At 32.1% G+C, this 22,974-nt stretch overlaps 2 protein-coding genes across 3 annotated transcripts in view; both read left to right on the top strand.

The window, feature by feature from the left end:
- Positions 1 to 22,974, top strand: part of LOC114331564 (dystroglycan 1) — a 1,301,763-nt gene that overhangs the window by 1,037,820 nt on the left and 240,969 nt on the right. The gene's annotated exons all lie outside the window — the stretch shown is intronic.
- Positions 15,883 to 18,153, top strand: LOC126880912 (uncharacterized). The gene has a single exon (XM_050644988.1). It carries the CDS (start codon positions 15,883 to 15,885, stop codon positions 18,151 to 18,153), a length of 2,271 nt encoding a protein of 756 aa, XP_050500945.1.

The raw sequence follows: 22,974 nt of genomic DNA, 5'->3' as shown, positions 1-22,974 counted from the left end.
ATTTTTTGTCCATACTTTTGTCCTAATGTACTGTAATGCGTATTTAATTCATTTGCAATTTCTATTTTGTCAGTTATTTCTTATGTTTTTAATTAAAAGTCTTTAAATATAGTAATGAAACACAGACTTACTCACAATCATTTAATTATACTTTGACGACCGGTTTCGATCTCTACAATATACAGATCATCTTCAGGTCGGCGTTACAAGTAGTTAAATGCTACAATAAGAGAAAACTTGTGTTAGACCAGTGTCTAACACAAGTTTTCTCTTATTGTAGCATTTAACTACTTGTAACGCCGACCTGAAGATGATCTGTATATTGTAGAGATCGAAACCGGTCGTCAAAGTATAATTAAATGATTGTGAGTAAGTCTGTGTTTCATTACTATATTTAATATGGACTCACATATGCAACCCATTCAATATTTAAAAGTCTTTAATTTGTTTTTATAATTGTTGTTCTACTAAATTATTTGTGGGATCTTGGATTAGCTCATCTAATTAGCCCATACAATATATATAAAAAACTATTCTAAATGGGAAATAAGCCACAATTTAACTAAAAATGTTTTTTATTAACGTTTTGACATCCGATTTGGGCGTCCAAACGTTAAAAAATCATTTTTTAGTTAAATTGTGGCTTATTTTCCATTTAGAATTGTTTATTACAAAAATACCACAAGGAAATAGCTTCAAAACAACATTATAATCTATGTTTTTCATGTACAGAATTTAAAAGACCCTCCGTCATCCACTCGTTTTTAAATGTTGTTCCCCTCGTTTTAAATGTTGTTTTTAGGTAATTTCACGCAAGACGCGACGGCCGCCCTATAGACCAGTAAGGATCTGTTTTCAGGTGGATGTGAGAGGTGGCATTCAGAATTTTGCGGATAAAGTTAGGTGATAACTTCGTTAATAATAATTGATTTATGCTCCTTCTCAAATATGCCCGGAACATTAATAAAAAAAATAAAATATTTAAAAATTTCAAAAAATTTCGTTTTTTTTTCTACTTTTTTTGCTTATAACTTAAAAACTATTCATTTTAGATCAAAGTCCTATAGGAAGAAAACCTTTCTTTGTACTTTACTAATTAGACCAACGTATTATAACTATTTTTTTTTCAAAAATTACAGATTATGCAAAAAGTATAAAAATTTATATTTTGTCGATAAAATATTAAACAAGCATCTCATCTTTATAATCTTATAAGTTTGATCAATGTATCATGATTATTTTGGTTATTATTGCGATCGTAAATTGTTAATTAACAATTGAATTGTTGCTAAAATATTCGTTTAATTTTCACCGGCTTCTGGAATTACAATCTATACCAAGAAATCTTTGATGTCACTAAGTTATTTAATTATTGATTAATAATTACTTACCTAAAACTTTATTTGAAAATTATAGTTTTTGTTAGGAAAACTTGCATTTTCCGAGGAAAATTTTTGTCGGAGCAAATTGTGAAAAACATATCTCTATGCAGAATTTAATTGCGGTGAATTTTTATTTGGGTGTTTTTGTTGTAAAGTTAAAATCTTCGGAGTTATAGAGCAATAAATGAAAAAAATACGATTTGCGATTTGTCGGCGCCATTTTGTTTATAAAAAAGTAGCACACTATCTGCGGACTTTGCATACCTATATTATTAATATATAGGATCTTATAATTCGATTCCAGTAATAAAATTGCTGGTAAATAACTTTTCCATGAATTTTGCTAATTAGCCCAGAGTAATTGTATATGTAGTTCATATGGGATTAAGCCCTAATTGATTGTAATGAAAGTGACACTTTATAATAATTGTTGTTTGACATTTCTATTTCCATTCCGGAAATTATTTTCAAGACAGAATATTTTAAAAATGTGAACTGTTATTATAACCAAAACGGTTAACGGTTATTTTTTTCACACTGACAGGTTATTTAAATAAATTTTTTATTGCTGGTAGAAAGAGCACCACATGTAATGTATTGTCGCCTTACACCACTATGTGGTAAAAAGGCTTTTTGAAAATATACATAAAAAGAGTGGGTTTCGGGGTTTACAATATATACCCCATTATCACCCAACGTGGCCCAATGGCGCCTTTCACTGACTTGACTTGGTAGAACAATATTATGGTTACGGTGCTACGAAATATCTTCTTCTTGTAGTGCCTATCCGTTTCAGATGTTGGCGACCATCATCGCAATCTGTACTTTGCACACTGCTGCTCTGAAAAGATTTGTGGTTGCTGTCTTGAACCACGTACGTATATTTTTCAGCCAGTAAATCCTTCGTCTTCCTGGTCACCGTTTCACTTCTACTTTTCCCTCTAACGCCCGATTTTATAATAAAGTTAAAGTGGACTTTATTATGAAATCGGGCGTAAGATTAGTTGGAGTTTAGTCCACATCTCTCGCCGTTTCTCATGATTTGACCGAGATATTCGATTTTGGCTGTTTTTATTGTGTTTAACAGCTCTTTTCCTTTTGCTTTTTTTACCTTTCTTTTTCGTTACGAAAAAGAGCTACTACGAAATGTGATCGCCAACGTGATCACCATATATTGATATTATAGGATTCCCGATAGAGATTATCAAACGGCGATATTTATACAGGGTGTTTCATTGGGAAACGGAAATACTTTAACGGTGAATAGAGGTCACCGAGCCGGTTCTAGATATACTACATTTTTTGCCCTGTCGACTTTTATAACCGAGTTACAGGGTGTTTTATCGATTTTGCCCATTTCTTTCCTAAGTCATAACTTTAGAACCAGCCTGTATATTTTTTTGATATTTGGTACACATATGTCTCATTCAGAACCCAAACGACCGACATAATAACGATAAGAAAAATCCAGGTCCGGATTAACAAAAAATTATAAAGTATTTGTGACCTTAAAACAACACTCTGTATATTCAAATTTTGAAAATCTGTTTGCATATTTGAAAAGAGCACAAAAAAGTAAGTTTAATGGTTCGCTTTAATTTTTTGGCCAGACAATTTTATGACTTTAATTTTGACATTAAATTGAATTTTTTAAGAACTCTTGACATTAAAAAGCAGGTATTATTAACTTTTAGTTACAAATTATTAAAGTTAATGAACAAATACTCATTTTAAAAATAATCAATAATTATTTACCACATTGGAACGACCCAATTACTAATGACAAGAAAATCCAGGTCGGATTAACAAAAAAATATAAAGTAATTGTGAACTTGAACCAACACCCTGTATATTGAAATTTTGAAAATTTGTCAGTGAATTTTAAAAGAGCATAAAAAACTGTGATTAAAGGTTCATTTTAATTTTTTCGCCGTTGATTTAATTACGTCAATTTTGAAAGTGTATTGAAATTTTAAAGAACTCTGAGATTAAAAACCAGGTATGTATATGATTAAAAACTTTTAATAATTTGATGTTAATGAAACAATACTTATTTTAAAAATACTTAATACTTATTTACTACGCTGGCTTCATGGATTCTCTGGATTTATAGCTGTATGCACATCATTAGAATTGCAAGAATTGGGATATTTTAATGATTTAGTAAAGAATTAAAAAAAAGGGCTATATTTAATAAAAAAAAAATTCGTTTAAACAATTCAACAATTTAACATAAATTAAAAATATTTGAACTACAACAGTTGTTCAAAATGTCCGCCATTTTGTTCGAAGCATTTCCGTGCTCGTTTTAAAAGATTTCACACATTGGGATTGTTCTTCATTTTTCTGGCAGCTTCTTGTGACCTTGACAGAATTAATGAATATTATTTCAAAATTGCCGTAATTAAATTATCTGCGCAAAAATTTGACATGCACCGTTTAACGCAGTTTCTTATGCTCTTTTAAAATACGCAAACAAATTTTCAAAATTTCAATATACAGGGTGTTGTTTCAAGGTCACAATTACTTTATATTTTTTTGTTAATCCAGACCTGGATTTTTCTTGTCATTAGTAATTGGGTCGTTCCAATGTGGTAAATAAGTATTGATTATTTTTAAAATGAGTATTTATTCATTAACTTTAATAATTTATAACTAAAAGTTAATAATACCTGCCTTTTAATGTCAGAGTCCTTAAAAAATTCAATATAATTTCAAAATTAAAGTCAGAAAATTGTCTGGCCGAAAAATTGAAGCGAACCATTAAACTTACTTTTTTGTGCTCTTTTCAAATATGCCAACATATTTTCAAAATTTGAATATACAGGGTGTTGTTTTAAGGTCACCATTACTTTATAATTTTTTGTTAATCCGGACCTGGATTTTTCTTATGGTTAGTATGTCAGTCGTTTGGGTTCTGAATGAGACATAATAATATGTGTACCAAATATCAAAAAAATATACAGGGTGGTTCTAGAGTTATGGCTTAGAAAAGAAATGGGCAAAATCGATAAAACACCCTGTAACTCGGTTATAAAAGTCGGTAGGGCAAAAAATGTAGTATATCTAGAACCGGCTCGGTGACCTCTATTCACCATTAAAGTATTTCCGTTTCCCAATGAAACACCCTGTATAAAGCAAATTATGGATAACTTTAACTATTAGCTATAATCTATATTGGGAAGTTTTTGTCTTTTATATTTTGTAACATTTTTATATTTAGTTTCTAATAAAACTTTTATCAGGCCAGGATCCCTCGTACCAAAAAAAAGTTGATTAATAGCAAGCTGAAAATTTGTTAATAGCTTAACGGTGTCTAGTCAGACAAACTTTGAACATGGTAATGGGAACACTGGAACAGGAGAAGTTTTAATTGTGGAACGGGCCATCCTGACAAGTTTATGATTGTAAAAACTATCAGGTTGTTTTTAAGTTTATTTAATAGCAAACTTTATATAATGTTTGAAAAAAATTTTGTCCGACAAATATGTTGGGCATTTTAATAAGTCCGACACGTAGAACATGTCAAATGACAGGAATTATATTGATGGTAAATAGCAGTCTGATTTTTTGAATAAGAGTTTACTGAAAGGGTAACAAATCGATTGGAAGTTCTGTCCGACAATCTGACATTTCCGAAACCTGTAACCCATTCCAACAATTAAAACTTCCCCTGTTCCAGTGTTCTCGTACATCAAAGTTTCTCCGACTAGACATCGTTAAGCTATTAACAAATTTTGAGCGTGCTATTATTAATAAACTAATTTTTTGGTACGCGGGAACCAGGCCTATATTCTGATCAGCTATCGCAGAACCTTAAATGTTGGCATCTTAAATGGGTTTGTCGATATTTAAATTAGTAATATTGCAACAATATTAATATCCTGTTTGACGGGCATGTGGTTTTGTAGGCACTATATAAATATTTAAACTCATAAAGATAACAAACACTAACCAAATAGAACTATTAACATATGACTTTTGATCATCGGTGCCAGAAATAGATATATAATGGTTTTTAATTCAAAATTCCTTTCATAAACCACATATTTATTTAATATCAATTGCGCGGTCCACTGCAAGATTAATAAACAAATATCTTCAGAATGTTGATTTTTTCGTAATTTAATTAAGTGCTAATCAAAAATTAAAGAGCGTTGTAATAAATATAACCGATAAGCGGTTTCTGCGTTGTGATAAATTGTGAAATAATCTTATAAAGTAATATTTGACATGTTGACTCGTTTTTAGAGAAGCCATAATATGGTAGGGGTGCCCAGGAGGGGATTTTTGCAGTTACTCGAGCGCGTCAGATTATTACATGGGGAGAAACCTGATATTCTGTAGATGTACCTTTACCATATTATGAACTCTTAATACATATAAGGGAGTTTGTTAAGGGGACCCGAAAAAAATCTATCCTTAGAAAAACTCGAAATCATCAGATTAAGATGAGGTAAGTTAAGTACATGCAGAACAGTATATATTTAAAAAATCTGATTATTTAAGTGGGGCGTAAGGAAATGGATGAGTCACAAAGTTTCACAAAAAAGCGAATGTTTCGCGAAATAAATATCAGATCGAAAAACTAAAAAATACGTGTTCAATATTTTTCACAAATCTATCGAATGATACCAAACACGCTCCCACACAGAGAGGGGTGGGGGTAAATTTAAAATTTTAAATAAGAAACCCTTGATATTTTATGAAATGAACATCAGATCGAATAACCGAAAAATACACGTATTGAATATATTTTTGAAAAATTTATCGAATGACACCAAACACGACTTCAAGCGGAGATGGGGTAGGGGGATACTTTAAAATCTTAAATAGGGGCCCCCATTTTCTATTTCAGATTTGGATTCCTTACGTAAAAATAAGTAATTTTTATTCAATACATTTTTTCGAATTATGGATAGATGGCGATATAATCGGAAAAAACGATTGTTGGAAATGGAAAATTAAATTTAAAAATGGAAAGTCCCCACTAAAATGGAAAACTTAACTTTTTTGTTTTTAGGACCTAATCTTCACAACCCAATAGGTCCCCCCCATAACGCTCGAATAATTGAAAATTTAGCATACTTGCCTCCCGTACTATAATGTCAATTGCAAGATTAATAAACAAATATCTCTAGAATGTTAAAATTTTCGTAATTAAGTGCGAATCAAAAATTACAGAGTTCTGATAAGCGGTTTATCCGTATTGATAAATAATTGTGAAATATAACACTAACCAATGCATCTTGTAATTCACATATTTTAATTATATTCAGACTAAGTATAAATTGCTTGTGCTTTGTGCTAAACATTGAAATACGCAATAGTATTAATATATAATAGTATATAAAAGTACCTGTCTACAAAAACAAGGGAGACATACAACAATGTACAAACTACAGGGCTATAAAACTACTTAGCCACACCATGAAAATATGGGAGAGAGTAATTGATAGACGGATACGTAAAGAAACCGAAATACCCGATAATCAATTTGGCTTTGTGCAGGGCAGATCAACATCAGATGCAATTTTCATTGTAAGGCAACTGATGAAAAAATACAGGAATAAAGAGACCAACGCTCATGTATTCTTTGATCTTGAGAAAGCATATGATAAAGTTCCTCGAGAAATTCTGTGGTGGGCACTCAATAAGAAAGGAGTCCCTGGCGAATATGTAAAGATTGTGAGAGATATGTATGAGGGAGTAACGACTAGTGTTAGGACAGGTGTGGGAGAGACTGATAAATTTCAGGTGAAAGTAGGATTGCACCAAAGCTCGGCGCTTAGTCCTTATTTATTCTCATTAGTTTTGGACCAGATAACAGCGAAACTAGAGGGTAGCATTCCATGGTGCCTAATGTATGCTGATGATGTAGTGTTAATAGGAAATAGTGAAAGGGATTTAGAACAATATCTGGAACAGTGGAGACAAGCTCGGGAGGAAAAAGGTTTAAAACTTACTAGGACAAAAACAGAGTATTTGGAATGTTCATTTAAAGATGGAGTTACTACAAATGAGATGGTTTCTTTGGATGGTGAAATGATTGTGAAAAGCAATAGTTTTTAGTACCTAGGATAGGTATTACAGAGTAATGGAGAAATAGATGGAGATGCATGCAGTAGAATTAGGGCTGGATGGATTAAGTGGAAAGAAGCGAGTGGTGTGCTGTGCGACAGAAAAATTCCAATGAAGCTGAAGGGAAAATTCTATAAAACAGCCATTAGACCGGGTATGAAACTGAATGTTGGGCAGTGAAAAAGAAAGAGGAACAACGACTGCATGTGGCGAAAATGAGAATGCTTAGATGGATGAGTGGAGTGACAAAGAAGGATAAAATTAGGATTGAGTATATTAGGGGAAGCCTAGGTATGGCACCAATTGATGCCAAAATGAGAGAGCATAGGTTAAGATGGTTTGGTCATGTTCAACGTCGAGACGTTAATCACCCAATACGAAGAATAGCTGAAGTGCAGATTCTTGGAAGGAGTAGGAGAGAAAGACCAAAGAAGACCTGGGGGGAGACGATAAGGCAGGACATGTTGGTAAAGGGGATTAACATTGATATGACCCAAGATAGAATTGTGTGGAGAAATGCAAATAGGGAAGCCGACCCCGCATAGGGAGAAGGCAAAGAGAATGATGGTTGAAATACGCAATGAAAAGCAACCAAAATATCGGAAATGACGACAAAAAGTCGGCAATTTAGGCCAAAAATAGTAAAATAAAATAAAAAATCCTGCGTATCAAAAAAAAGTTTATTAATAGCAAGCTGAAAATTTGTTAATAGCTTAACGGTGTCTAGTCAGACAAATTTTGATGTATGAAACACTGGAACAGGGAAGTTTTAATTGTGGAACGTGATTTTAATTATGGAACTTGTAATCCTGACAAGTTTATGATTGTGAAAACTAGCAGGTTGTTTTTAAGTTTATTTAATAGCAAACTATATAATATGAAAAAATGTTTGTCCGACAAATATGTTGCACATTTTAATAAGTCCGACACGTAGAACATGTCAGATGACTCGAATTATGTTGGTGGTAAATAGCAGTCTGATTTTTGCATGAGAGTTTAATGAAAGGGTAACAAATCAATTGGAAGTTCTGTTCGACATAATACATGGGACGTTTTCGTAGTCTGACGTTCGAAACCTGTAACCTGTTCCACAATTAAAACTTCCCCTGTTCCAAAAGTCGGACAAAGTTTGTCCGACTAGATACCATTAAGATATTAACAAATTTTCAGCTTGCTATTAATAAACTATTTTTTGGTACGCGGGATACAGACCTATACTATACACAAGAACTAGTTTATTAATTTTATATCGATCAGAGCTTATCCGTACAAAGTCTTCTTCACTTTTGCCTTTTTCATATTGCCAATATTCACAACCGAAGCGTATTGTTTTGGTGAGTAAAAAGCATCGTTACAATTTGTTACATCGACTATGTCATTTTTCAACCTCACTACAGTCTCCTAAATTTCCGCACGAATTGGCGTCTTTCCGTACGAGTATCATAAAAAGATGAATTGAAGTGTCTACCGAACGCATTTGACGATACTTTATTGATGACAGAATATGGTGGGTTTCGGTTTATACATTCTTAATGGTGAAGAACTACCATTTGTCTATTTCTCACAGGATGAGGGTGGAACTCATGAGTGGCGTAGACTTTTACAGAAAAATATGTATTAAACATACTTAATTTTATTATATAGAACTTACTATGGACAAAAGTTACTGTTTTGCCTTTAATTTTTATTACCCCTTTATTTGCTTATATAGGTATATTTTTGTAGATGAACTACGAAATATTGATTAATATCGTGGCAACTGAATATTTGGATTTATCAAATAAGCATGTATAAAATAAATAACTTTGACGTTTACTTATTTATTTTAAGTTGTTAGTTCCTCTTCTAACTCTGCCATAGAATGGCTCAACGTTTAAAATGCGAAGATATAGAACAATTTCATACATATTTCCATATTATCAATTTAACTGATAATTATGTATAATTAAACTTTTTAAATTTGATGGATTCTAAGCAAGTGCATGTAGTAATGAGTTGTTGGCGTCATTCCTATTAAAAGTGATACAAAACTGTATATTATTCAAATAAAGCGAATAGTTTTGCCACATTAGTCTTGTTTATAAATTTTAGTAATAAATATTTATCTTTCGGTTAGTGTTAGTTTTATTATGTTATTGTTTTAATAAACATTAGAATTTATTACCCAAATAGGAATGGGATGCAATTGAATCATCTATTTATATTTATAAAACTGTTTATGTTGATGATAATCAACGCAGTTTATTTAAATTTCGTAAAAACTGTGTAAGACTCTGTTTTCCCAAAACTATAAATTGTTGGAATCTAGTCGCTTCAAAAAGGATATTTTGATCTCAAAAGATTCTTGGTAAAAAGCAATTCCTCATTGTTTACATTTACAGAATGCTTTTCATAACATACACCTTCTGATTCGACACTTAATGTTTTTATGCAAACAAAAAAATATTGCTTGCATACGCCAATCTACTAAAAATATTCTAAAATTCATCTCAACGTCTAATATCAAGGGAAAATCAATTTAAAAGCAGTTTAACTCTATTCTCAAATACAAATTTTAACAGGCATGTCTCCACCATTTCACTTGTTGCTCCATTCTAGTGTCCATTCGTTTATACATGTTGTTCTTATTCTCCTCACTCCTTATTCGATCTCTCATCGTGTTTCCTGTACCTAATTCTTCTAAGTATTCTCATTTGTGGTACCTTCAGCCTCCTCTGTGTTTTGGCTGTATGGGGTCTTGCTTCTGCTGCATACGTCATTATTGGTGTTGGTGTTATTGGTGTTATTAAACTGGACTTATAAATTATTAATTTCATACCCATGTGAATGTATCGTGTACGCCATATAATGTATCCTGCTAATCTATTTTCTCTTTGAACCCCCGTCAGTCCCCCCACCGCAATTTTCCCGATCTACGGCGCAATTATGTGTTAGTTATTCGGTTTACTTCTTATTGGCGTTTTATTGATTACTATTGGTATAGTTTTCTGAGTTAATATTAAATTCTTTTGCTCTTGTTTTAAATCTGTGAACTAGTCTTTGAAGACCATATTCCTTTTGTTTGGGCTACCAATATTGCATCGTCTGCGTAACAGAGAATTTTAATTTCTTTGTACTCCATTCTGTAGCATCTTTCTTTGTTTACGCTCTCTATGCCTTCATCCACGATTAGATTGAATAACCTAGGGCTTAGTGAGTCTCCTGTGTTATTACATTACCTATATCTGTAGGTTCTTAGGCAGGCCGCACATCAAAGAAACATGAAACGTAAATTACGTTTCATGGAAATAAACCACTGCTAAACAAATATATTACATTACCTATATCTGTAGGTTCTTAGGCAGGCCGCACATCAAAGAAACATGAAACGTAAATTACGTTTCATGGAAATAAACCACTGCTAAACAAATATATGTCCGGCCAATTATAAAACTCTCCGAATATAAAAATGTGTCATGAGCATGAATCACACTCGTTTCATTGGTAGGCGGACTTTGAGATTTGTTTAGCAGTGTTTTCTTTTCATGAAACATGTTTTTCGTTTCATGTTTCATGTTTTTCGTTTCATGTTTCTTTGGTGTGCGGCTTGGCTTAAGTTACTATTCTGACTTCCACCTTAGAGTTTCGTTAGAAATGTCTTTTATAATATCTGGCAAGATCTCTCTATTATGCAAAATATGTATATATATCATCTTTAAGAGTAGATAACCAAAGTTTCCCTCACTACAGAGATAGGGAAATCAATGTGTTAGAGAGAGAAGTACCTTTCCAATGAGTAAGAGTGAGAAAGATGCTGACGTCACAGCGATGGAATCTACCATAGTTATTTTCCACTAGATGGCGCCACCAATCCGCCATTTTTATTCCATTTCAGTATTTTTCCATTTCAATATTTTTCCATTTCAGTATTTTTCCATTTCAGTATTTTTCCATTTCAGTATTTTTACATTTCAGTATTTTTCCATTTCAGTATTTTTCCATTTCAGTATTTTTCCATTTCAGTATTTTGTATACAACAGCATGTAAAAAGGTTTTAGTATTTTCAGTCCTATTAGTCTACATGATTATTTAACAGAATAAATTGACACAGAAAAATGAAATTTACCTCTCCGTAGATACGCCACTGCTAATATGGAAAGATATATTAGAAACTTTATTTAACTTTATTTAATAGCTAAATGATATATGGAAAAATATTAGAAACTTTGCTTAATAGCAAAGCAATTAGAAGGTAATTTAAAAAATACGTCACACTAATTGATGGAGAAAATACAGTAATTAAAGACCCATCAATATAATTACTGGACTTTGATATAAAAACGAGAAAAGTAGTGAAAATATTGTATTCGAGATTTCGAGGCAGTTAAGTACATTTGGTATATTGCAGTCAACATAGCAGTAAGGTGAGTACTATTTTTACTTTATTCTGATTTTTTATTTATATTCGTACCTTATATGCCATTTTTTCTGTTTTATTTTTCTAGTATTTCTAGATATTTTTTGCTTCTTATATATGAGAGTTTGCTTCTTTGTTCCTGAAGCTGAACTGATTTTCACGTATCCGTATATCAATTGCCCATATGTGATAGTTATATTGCTCTTTGTACATTGTTGTCTCTTTTTTATAAATACAGTGCTTCTCCATTCGTCTGGCTTTGTCCAACTTCCATAATTCTACTAAATAAACCTGTTAGCCAACTTGTTTCTGTCTTTCTCAGAAATATCATCTGACATTCTTTGAACCACTTCAAAGAGAGTGAAATTGTGTATAGCAAAAATAAATGATGTGTCTTTTGGTTTCTGTTTTATCTAGTGCTTCGTAGCGTTGCAGCAGGTTAGAATCCCAAATTTTTAGTAATTTCGATTTTATTCATACATATTAGATCTATGTTTGCTTATTTGTAACTTGTGTATATATAATTTTCTTAATCGAATTACTCTAAAAGACTTTTGCTTTAAAATTTTGCAACTTTTTTCTATTCCTCCTCCTTCTCAGTCGTATCCTCATTGCTGAGTGTCATGATTCCCTATAATACGAGCAACTATCTCTTTCCATCTGCTTCTGTCCTGAGCTTCCCTCATAGATTCAGAGAATGTTTTTCCACTGGCTTTCTGTATTTGATCCGTCCATCGAGTAGGTGAGCGACCTCTACTTCTGCACTTTTCAACGTTTCCCAAAATTTTTTTCTATTAGAGACCTTTATTTTAGATATATTTTATATAAATCTCACACAAGAAATGCATTTTTTCTCGATTTTTTCATTTTATTTTCGAAGAGAGTGAAGTTGTGTATAGCAAGTTGTTATTGTTTTAGGTGGATTTAGCAAAAAATAAGCAAGGTTTCATCCATTGCAGTGGAAACGAACATCCAGCAGTCAAATTCAAAATCGTTGAAACTTAGAATAAAAAAAGAGGGTAAGTGATGTTGTTTTTTGTAAACCATACATATAATATAGTAAAATACGCAGCGAGTTCGAAAATCTCAATAGCGATGCATTTTTTTTTCTATTTCTCGATTTTTTTTTCGTTCTATTTTCAAAGAGAGTGGATTTTAGTATAGCAAGTTGTTATTGAGATATTTGCTTCGAATTACATTTTTTGCATCGAAATTTTACAACATATTTCTATTAAAGAGCCTCCTATTAGATATGTTTTTGTCTTTTTGTTTGTTTTCTGCAGCAGGTTCGAAAATCACACTAGCAATGCATTTTTTTAAATTTTTTCGAAGAGAGTGAAGTTGTGTATAGCAAGTTGTTATTGTTTTAGGTGGATTTAGCAAAAAATAAGCAAGGTTTCATCCATTGCAGTGGAAACGAACATCCAGCAGTCAAATTCAAAATCGTTGAAACTTAGAATAAAAAAAGAGGGTAAGTGATGTTGTTTTTTGTAAACCATACATATAATATAGTAAAATACGCAGCGAGTTCGAAAATCTCAATAGCGATGCATTTTTTTTTCTATTTCTCGATTTTTTTTTCGTTCTATTTTCAAAGAGAGTGAATTTTAGTATAGCAAGTTGTTATTGAGATATTTGCTTCGAATTACATTTTTTGCATCGAAATTTTACAACATATTTCTATTAAAGAGCCTCCTATTAGATATGTTTTTTGTCTTTTTGTTTGTTTTCTGCAGCAGGTTCGAAAATCACACTAGCAATGCATTTTTTTAAATTTTTTCGAAGAGAGTGAATTTTAGTATAGCAAATTGTTATTGTTTTAGGTGGATTTAGCAAGAAATAAGCAAGGTTTCATCCATTGCAGTGGAAACGAACATACAACAGTCAAATTCAAAATCGTTCAAACGTAGAATAAAAAAGAGGGTAAGTGATTTTGTTTTTTGTAAACCATGCATATAATATAGTGAAATACGCAGCGGGTTCGAAAATCGCACTAGCGATGCATTTTTTTTTTTTTCTATTTTTCGATTTTTTTGTTCTATTTTCAAAGAGAGTTAATTTTAGTATAGCAAGTTTTTATTGAGAGTTTTGCTCCGAATTACATTTTTTGAATCGAAATTTTACAACATATTTCTATTAGAGAGCCTCCTCTTAGATATGTTTTTTGTCTTTTTTTGTGTTTTCTACAGCGGGGTCGAAAGTCGCACTAGCAATGCATTTTTTTTTTCTCGATTTTTTCGAAGAGAGTGAATTTTTACTATAGCAAGTTGTTATTGTTTTAGGTGGATTTAGCAAAGATAAGCAGGGTTTAAATACTTAAGCAGCAGGTTCGAAAATCGTAATAGCAATGCATTTTTTTTTTCTATTTTTCGATTTTAGTATAGCAAGTTGTTATTGAGAGTTTTGCTCCGAATTACATTTTTTGCATCGAAATTTTACAACATATTTCTATTAGAGAGCCTCCTATTAGATATGTTTTTTGTCTTTTTTTTTTTGTGTTTTCTACAGCGGTTTCGAAAATCGCACTAGCAATACATTTTTTTATTTTTTCGAAGAGAGTGAATTTTAGTATAGCAAATTGTTATTGTTTTAGGTGGATTTAGCAACAAATAAGCAAGGTTTCATCCATTGCAGTGGAAACGAACATCCAGCAGCCAAATTCAAAATCGTTGAAACTTAAAATAAAAAAGAGGGTAAGTGATTTTGTTTTTTTTTTATAAGCCATACATATAATATATTAAAATGATTAAGGAAATAGTTAAGCAGTCGGATAATCTATTATTAACTATTAAAAGACTACGCAAAATAATTTTTGATAAATTTACTTCAATTGATGCTAAAGTGTGGTTAAAGCGATTAAATGCACACATTTACAAATGTAATAATTTAATTAAAGCTAAAAAATTACCTGTAGGAACTGCTAGAAAATTACAGTCAAACGTAGGACATTTTAAACATTTTCGAAGAATAATTTTAAATTTTAATAGACATGTTGGTCTAGGACTTAATTCAAAATTACGTAATAGGGTAAAATGGGAAAATGTCGCTTCAAGTTTTGCAAGCCGGATTAAGACAGGGGTTATAATAAATTTATATCATAAGGATGTAGGACCGTTTTTGGATGATGCTTTTGCGGTATTTAGACAAAAAGTTAAAACTCTTTTGAAATCTAATAGAGTACTTAAAGTCAACACTACTTTGTGGGGGGAATTTATTAAAAAGACAGGTGACAGTGAGAGTTTAGATTTGATGCATTTTAGCACTAAAAATGTCATTATAGATAGTTATTCAACCGATTTACACATTTGGTTTAGCGAAAATGTCAAAGATAAAATTTTTAAAAAAATGTCTGAGTTTGCAGAAAAATATTCAGGTGCCGCTCTCTCTAAAGTAATCTCATTAGAAGTTAACATCAATAAAGTCGAAATTGGGAACGGATCATCGTACATTAAACTTCCTGAGCAAATTCAAAAGCGTCGAGCATGTATAAATATCAAAAATTACGATCAAAATTGCTTTTATTGGGCGATTATTAGCTCTCTTTATCCAGCTAAAATACACAAAGAACTTACATCATCATATCCATATTACAGTACTGCGTTGAAAACGGAGGACTTGGAAGCTCCAATGCCTTTAAGTCATATTACAAAATTTGAAAAAATAAATACTATATCAGTGAATGTTTATGCTTTGGAATTAAATCAAGTTAAGGAAAAACAATTTTACGAAGTAGTACCTGCTAGACTTACACAAAACAAGCTTGATAGACATGTAAATTTGCTTCTAATTCAGGATAAATATTTTCCAAAGTTAAATGATTACGACGCTCCTCCTAGTGACGATGAAAATATTGAAATAAAATATCATTATTGCTGGATTAAAGATATGTCTAGGTTGGTAAGTTCTCAGTTAAGCAAGAACACAAATAAAAAATATATTTGTGATCGCTGCATGAATTATTTTTCCAGCGGGAATAAACTTGCGGAGCACGAAGAGTTCTGCAGAGACATAAACAAATGTAAAATGACTGTTCCCAAATACGATCATGTTGCTTTTAGAAATTTCACATACAAACAAACCACTCCCTTTATTATATATGCTGATTTTGAATGTCAGTTACATAATTTTACAGATTCTAATGTAAAACTGAGCAAAACAACAAAATACCAAAAGCATGTACCTTATAGTGCAGGCTATTACTTTAAATGTGCTTACGATGACAGCTTATCATATTTTCGAAGCTACAGAGGTGAAAATTGCATGGAGTGGTTTGCAAAAGAAATGGCTGAAATATCCAAATTTGTCAATTCTAAAATAAAATCAATTGTACCTATGGTTACAAAGCCTAGTACAAGTGAGGCAACTGCCTGTCATATTTGTGAGAAACGCTTTTTAGCTACAGATATAATTGTGGTAGATCATGATCATTTTACCGGAGAGATAAGAGGATTTGCACACCAAGCATGCAATTTAAACTTCAGAAAGGTGTTTGTTGTGCCAGTAGCCTTTCATAATTTTAGTGGATATGACTCACATTTCATGATTATCGATTTATGCAAACATGGGCACCTGAGCTTACTTCCTATTAATAAAGAAAAATATATTTCTTTTACTCTACATTCAGATGAGCATAAAATTAGACTAAGATTTATCGATACTATGAGATTTATGGGAACTTCACTCGATGAATTAGCATCACTTTTAGATACTTCAGAGAAGAAGATTTTAAAACAAGAATTTTACAGTTTAGATGATAATGCATTTAACTTATTAACTTGCAAAGGAGTATTTTGCTATGATTATGTTGATAGTTTGGGAAAATTAGAGGAAACTTCTTTACCTACAATTAGTCATTTTTATAATAAATTATGTGATGAACATATTAGCGAACAGAAGTATGCTCATGCGCAGAAAGTTTGGTCTACATTTGAATGTAAAAATTTGGGAGAGTATAGCGATTTGTACTTAAAAACAGATATTTTGCTTCTGGCTGATGTATTTGAACAATTTAGACAAAAATGTAGGGATACGTACCATTTAGATCCTGCGTGGTATTATACCATACCAGGTTATACATGGGACTGTATGCTAAGGTATACAAAATGTAGATTAGAGTTATTAAAAGATGTGGATATGATTTTGTTTATTGAAAAAGGCATAAGAGGCGGAATATCTGTGTGTAGTAACCGATTTTCGGAAGCTAACAATAAGTACATGTCAACATATGACCCCACACAGCCCTCTAAGTACATCATGTATTTAGATGTAAATAATCTATATGGTTGGGCTATGAGTGAATATTTACCTTTTGGAGGATTTAAGTGGATTGAAGATGTAACCAAATTTGGTGTTGCATCTAAATCCACTAAACTTCTCAAGGGTCATATTGATATTATGTCAATTCCGAATGCTGCGAAGGAGGGCTATTTCTTTCAAGTTGACTTAGAGTATCCACGTGAATTACACGACAAACATAAAGATTTTCCATTTGCTGCCGAACACCGCATTCCTCCCGGTTCAAAACTACCAAAATTATTGCCAACTCTTTTTAATAAGTCAAAATATATTATTCATTATAGAAATTTAAAGCAGGCTTTATCCAACGGATTAATTTTAACTAAAATACATAAAGTTTTGAAATTTAATCAATCTGCATGGCTGCGACCCTATATTGAGTTAAATACTAACTTACGGGCTGCATCTAAGAGCAGTTTTGAGAAAAATCTCTATAAAATGATGAACAATGCTGTGTTCGGTAAGACCATGGAGAATATAAGGAGGCATAGAACTGTAAAAATATGTAAAAATTGGAATGGAAGGTATGGAGCCAAAAACTTGATTGCAAGTATTCGGTTTCACAGTCGTACTATCTTTAGTGAAAACCTAGTGGCCATCGAACTAACCAAATCAGTGGTGTGCTTTAATAAACCTTTGTATATAGGTGCAGCAATCCTAGACATATCAAAATTATGTATGTATGATTTTCATTACTCCTTCATGCTTCCAACGATGGGAGAAGAAAATTGTATGTTATTGTACATGGATACAGATAGCTTTATATATGAATTACAGTGTTTAGATGCATATAAGGAGGTTTTAAAGGCACACAACTGTAAATTCGATACATCTGACTATTCGGAAAATAACCCGTACATGATAGAACGGTTAAATAAAAAAATCCCCGGTCTAATGAAGGATGAAGCTAATGGAAAAATTATTACACATTTTATTGGTCTAAGATCAAAAATGTATACATTTAAATTACAAACAACTGATGAAGAGAGAGAAAATTAGAGAGAACGTTTAAAACTGAAACTAAACAAGGAACAAATTGATTGTGGTATTCAAAATTTAGGTATAACCAAAAAAGCAAAAGGTGTAAAATATAATGTAGTCAAAAATATAATCACATTTGAAGATTTTGAAAATTGTTTAAAAGAATACAAAATTAAAAGCACAAACCAAAGGTGTATTCGGTCATATCAACATTCAGTATTCAGCATAGAGCAAACAAAAACGGCCCTAAGTCCTTATGATGATAAACGATATTTAATACCAGAATCCTTTAAGACGCTTCCCTGGGGGCATTGTGATATACCTTAATTTTTTAGCAAAAATATAATCGCTTTAAGACGCTGAGGGCATTTACTTGGATATTAAAAATATGTATGGCTGGTGAAAAGACACAATCACTTTTCCTCAGTAATATTTAATAAAATGACTATTGTACAATATTATTTTTTCATTATCCTTTTGTAAATATATTACGAAAATAAAACACAAGTGTTTAAATACATAATATTTATTAACAAATAAAGTTATTCAAGTCATTTACAACTTTAATTTTATAATAATATACATATTCTCTCATAGCATGGCTTAACAAAGTATCTGCTGGAGAAATTTCACAAAACGCAGTCATAGCTTCAAACGGACTACATAAACTAGTATCTGTACAAAAATTCTGTTGCAAAAAATATACAACATTTGTATAATATGCATGAAAGTTTAAATTTTCCAACAACGATATGCGATGAGTCACTATACTGTGGTGTACTTGTAGAATTTGCGTAACATCATTTTCATCTAAATAGTATTCCACACCATGTTTTTCAATAACAAGGAACTTGATTGAATCCAACACCAATTGTCGTATCTTGCAGTAGTCTCCACACTGAAACTCGACAGGATCAAACTCGTCTGCATAGAAAAAATCATTCATCTTTTGTGAAAATAGGTTAATTATGTCACTCCACTCAAATTTGTCTATACTAATTCTTCGACCGTCGAATAATTCTTCTTTTATGGCATGTTGACATAAAATGACGGATGCCGTAAACTGTCTAGCTGGAGATAGACCAACTTTAATTATGTAACTATCTAGTGGAAATGAGGCTTCTAACAAGTAGTATGGTTCATTCTTCGCAGCTTCTTCGAATTTTGCTAAAACTTGGTCTAGTTCGGCACCATAATTGATTTCACTTGATGAATCATCGAATATCACAATAGAACTTGATGAACTATAACCACTATCTTGAGAACTCATGTTGAAGAGCGAGGTGAACTAACTGAGAGCGAGGTTGCTGAGCGGTCTTTTATATTGCGTCCCTCCTCTTCAAGGTTGCATTCGTATGAAGCGCATTAAAAAGTACTAAACCACATCTTTATTATTAATCCAACTATTATGTTTACTATCGAGACCCAGCCATTGAACATACATCTTATTTCCACGCCTGTGCAATACTTTTTCAATTAAGTAAATGTCTGTATTTTTTGTTTTCTGTAATTCTTCTTCGTAGAATCCTCCTCTAATAGGCGCTCCAGTCATATCTTCAATCAAATATGTTGTGGGATTTGTTATTTTAATTTCAGTAATTTTAAATAGTTCTGTTGTCCAATTTGGCTTATATCCCTTATCAAAAAGGTGTTTATTTTTACTAATACGCACCATATCACCAACTTTCAATTTTCTTTTACGTGAAATTTTCAAGTGAGTGTAATATTTTCGTAAGATTTCTTTTTCGTTAGACTTATTAACATCAATAGGTCTAAGTCGAATTTTGCTGTGTTTCGTGTTATTGTAGTCTTTTGTAATTTGAGGCAATGTATCTATCCATTTGTAAGTACCATTAAGACTGAAATACTTGTAAAGTTTTTCCTTCAATGTTCGAATAATTCGTTCACATATGGCTGCTTTTTTAACACTAAAGGTATTATAGTGATTAATACCATGTTTTCTTATGAGGTTTTGAAACTTGGAATTGAAAAATTCTGTACCTTGGTCTGTTTGTAAATTTTTCGGAACTCGTTGAGTTTGATTTAAAATATCTGCAAACGTCTTTGTTATTTCCTCCCCTGTTTTTGTCTTTAATGGTCGAGTCCACACAAATTTTGAAAAACAGTCAATTACGACAAGAATGAGCTTGTAAGATTTATTTTGATTGGCATAGGATCTCATCTCAGCAATATCCATTTGCCATAAATCATCTAGTCCTTTAATGACGGTTCGTCGACGAGGATAATTTTTTCGTGCTGGTTTATGTAATTCGTTGACCAATTGTTGTTTTTCTTTAGACATTATGAATTTAAACTTAAGACGATTGTCCCATGAAGTAATGTTATCTACTGCGTTCTGTAATGTAGGTTACATTTGATTTATTAAGTATTTTCGATGGGAAATTATTTTTCAGGACAACATTTGATTTATTCTCTTGTTAGTCTTATTTACTGTCAAGGTATTTTCTGCAGCTTTTTGTAGATTCAATGCCTTGTTAATCCTATCTACTGTCACGGTATTTTCTCCAACAGATTCTTGTTTTATTGCATTCTGGATACTTACTGCTTTTTGTAAATCATTCATTTCTTTTGTTAAATCAGATATTTTCAAGACAGCCAGTTTATTTGCATCAGATAACTCATTATTTTTTTTATTAAACTTGCTTTCAATCTTACCGATGGAGTTTTGAAAGTCAGAAATTTTTTGTTCAAGTTGAGTATCTTTTGAACTATATTCTTTTTGCATCAAGGCAATCTCTTTTCGCAGAAAATTTTTTATATTTGCAATGTGGTCATCTACATATTTCTTGTTGGAAAGATGTATACCTGATACAGGAGGATCTCGTTTAATATCCTTATTTACTGCATGTATCTGGTTTTGTAAATCTAAAATGGATTGTTTGAAGCCTTCACGCAGCTTTTGAATAGCTTGTTCATTAGAACGATAATGATGACGACCAAACTTATCAACACTCATGTTGGAAATGATGTCTAATCTGACCTAACATTAATATATAATATCTGCTTCACGTAATTCGTTGATAATGGCAACAATTTCGTTACTATGGGATGTGTTTCCTGCTTCTTGGGAAGCAATCAACAATTCGAGTCTATCACATAGTTCATTTGGATCATCCCAATATACATATTCAATAGGATTATCGTTGTAAATCAAATGAGAAGCATCGATGAACCCTGATCCTTTGGAGGTAGATGAAGTTGCTGACGATGATGAACGAGTTGCTTTTACTACTTCTAAAGGCGATTTCTTTGATGTAGTAGACCGAGTTTTCGGTGGTGAACGAGTCGCTTTCTCTTGACCTTCGAGAGACAGTTTCTTTAATCTAGTAGATTTAACTTTCGGTGATTGCTTCTTTGCTTTTTTAGGTTTAAACAACGGTTTGACAATATTAAGATATTTTTCTGCAGTTGCACCGTTAAGATGGCCTATGGAATTGTGATGAACTTCAGTATTATTTAATTCTTTATATTGTTTTAAATCTTCATTTTCATGATTCGTTGATACTGTATCGGAAAAAACATCGTCATCGCTATCTTCTTTTTTCACCTCTTCTTCTGATTTCATCTCTTCCTTTTTGACGTGTTTAAGCTTCTTATTAATAGCATGATGTGAGGATTGTGCAATATCTTTTAGTGGTTTAGTTATGGGTTCAAAGAGTTTATTTAGCGTCTCGTCTTGTTCTGTCCTACCTAGCTTTAATGCCAAATACTTTTTGCGAATGACTCGAGCTAATTCAGCAACTTTACGCTTGCGTGCAGCTACCTCTTTGTCTAACATGTTGTTATGGAATGCGTGTATTTCGATCATAACTACAATTTTATAAACTTGTCGAAGCCTAAACGATATCGTCCGTTAGAAATATCGAAATCCTTAACAATTACGAACGTACCATACCTATCCTGCCAACATTCAGAACAAATTTTTTTAAATTGAACAAATGTCATGTCAGGTGAGACGTGATCATCAAAGACGTGTTTTAAATTGAGCTCATCCTGTTTAAACAATACAATAAGGTTGGCATTATCACGCAGGAGTTGTTTGCCTGCTCGACTGTATGATTGACATATGTATGCACAATCGATATCTTTATGTCTTCCCATACAGTAATATTCACGTATTGTTTGTTGTGGATCCGTAGATACGTCATCAAATATGAATACTGAGTTTGGTTTAGCTTCGTCAGGACTTATTACGTCATCATTGTCTTTAAATGGAAAATAGCCAACCTCTTTCACAGATTCCAACACTTCCTTCAAAAACTGATACTTGGGTTGAAACAACGATTTTGAATATACGTAAACATTTTTGAATTTAGCGCCATTTAGATCAAACAGTAATGCTAGCATAGCATTCGTTTTTCCACATCCGCTTGGGCCACATACGATAGCACGAAAAGAATGTGGTAGCAATACACCATGTTTACTGATTCTTGCCACGTTATCGACAAAATCCAAGTTCTCCACTGCTAGTGTCTTATCTTGTTGAATGACCTTCATATTGTGATTAAGATGTATTTTATACGCTTGGTTATATAAAGAAATTTTTCAAGAAGCGATTCATTTCAATGTTAGTCGTTCAAGGTGAAGGAGTGTTGAATTCTCTGATCAACAATATACCGTTTGAATTGCATGCCCCTGGTTACCAGTATCTAGGACCTGGAACTAAATTACAGAAACGTCTAGCTCGTGGAGATCCAGGGATAAATCCATTAGATCGAGCTGCGAGAGATCATGATATTGCATATTCTCATAGTAATTCATTGAAAGATAGACATAAAGCAGATTGGGTATTGGAAAACAAAGCGTGGGAACGAGTTA

The sequence above is a fragment of the Diabrotica virgifera genome, chromosome 2 (assembly GCF_917563875.1).
Source record: "Diabrotica virgifera virgifera chromosome 2, PGI_DIABVI_V3a".
NCBI classification, from domain to species: Eukaryota; Metazoa; Arthropoda; class Insecta; order Coleoptera; family Chrysomelidae; genus Diabrotica; species Diabrotica virgifera.
The sequence above is the reverse complement of the archived record's forward strand: the minus strand, read 5'-3'. Positions and strand labels throughout refer to the sequence as shown.

Excerpts from the sequence above, each read along its gene's own strand:
- LOC126880912 (XM_050644988.1), top strand. The coding sequence starts at position 15,883 with ATGACTGTTCCCAAATACGATCATGTTGCTTTTAGAAATTTCACATAC.